At 57.2% G+C, this 1,157-nt stretch overlaps 1 gene segment (V, D, J or C); it reads right to left on the reverse strand.

The window, feature by feature from the left end:
- Nucleotides 1–169: 169 nt before the first annotated feature.
- Nucleotides 170–1,051, reverse strand: LOC101622196. The segment is given in 2 exon segments: nt 170–618; nt 989–1,051. Coding segments are annotated over 2 exon segments (498 nt in total).
- Between the last annotated feature and the right edge of the window lie 106 nt (nt 1,052–1,157).

Raw genomic sequence — 1,157 nt, forward strand, 5'->3', positions numbered from 1 at the left:
CTGCCCAGTGCAGGCCAGGCAGGCAGCCTAGCACAGCACCCAGTCAGCTGGCCCTGTCCCCGTGAGGGGCTGTCCAGGTCCCCAGCCACCCACGTTCCCTGTCCCTGTTCCAGGCTGAAACAGTGCCCATGACAGGGCTTGGGAGCTGGTGTCTCGGTGGCTGAGGCTCTCACGGCCCAGAGCTCTCTACCATCTTCCTCTTACACAGGCTCGGTCTCCTGTGCCAGCTCACGAGACAGAAGCCAACCACATGGGCATCTGTACCGGCCACGAGGGAGGTTTTTGTTCGGGGCTCAACCACCGTGGGAGGATCATGTGTACCCTGCATGCAGTAATAGACTCCAGCATCCTCAGGCTCCAGCCTGCTGATCTTCAGGGTGAAATCTGTCCCCGCCCCGCTGCCACTGAACCTGTCGGGGACCCCACTATATCTTTTGGAAACCAAATAGATCAGGAGACTTGGAGACTGGCCCGGTTTCTGCTGGTACCATTCCAAGTAGGTGTTTCCATTACTGTGCACAAGATTCTGACTGGCCCTGCAGGAGATGGAGACCTGCTCCCCAGGGGCGACAGCCAGGGAGAGGGGGGTCTGGGTCAGCACGACCTCCCCACTGGAGCCTGAAATAGAAGAAAGAAATATACGTTTAAGGACAAATGCTATGAACCATTTACATTGTTTTCCTTTACTAATTATTTCAGGCTACATCATGTTATACGTGATACTGATTGACACAAAACATATCCAATTGCAAACCAGATTTGTAGGCACACAGGGGTCTCTAGCCTCTCCCACGACCTTCCCCTCTTTCTCTGTCAGAACTCACTGGAGCACAAACCCTTACTATTAGGCTGTTCTACATCTCACAGCTTGAAACATTCTCTGCAGCTCCCCAGACACTGAGACCTGTGTCTAGTGCACCCAGAACACACAGGAGCGGCCCCTGGGCTCCCCTCACACCCAGGGGCCACCCCCTGCCCTCGGCCTCACCTGGGCTCCAGAGCAGCAGCAGCCCCAGCAGCTCTGCAGGGAACCTCATGCTGACAAGCTGACCTGAGGGGCCCCTGAGGGAGCAGGGCCCAGCTGGCCTTTTAGCTCAGACCACAGGGGGCAGCTCCTCCCTGGGGGCCTCATGCAAATGCCCTGGGGGAGGCTGGGC

The sequence above is a fragment of the Condylura cristata genome, unplaced genomic scaffold (assembly GCF_000260355.1).
Source record: "Condylura cristata isolate star-nosed mole 26May11 unplaced genomic scaffold, ConCri1.0 scaffold00020, whole genome shotgun sequence".
Taxonomy (NCBI): Eukaryota; Metazoa; Chordata; class Mammalia; order Eulipotyphla; family Talpidae; genus Condylura; species Condylura cristata.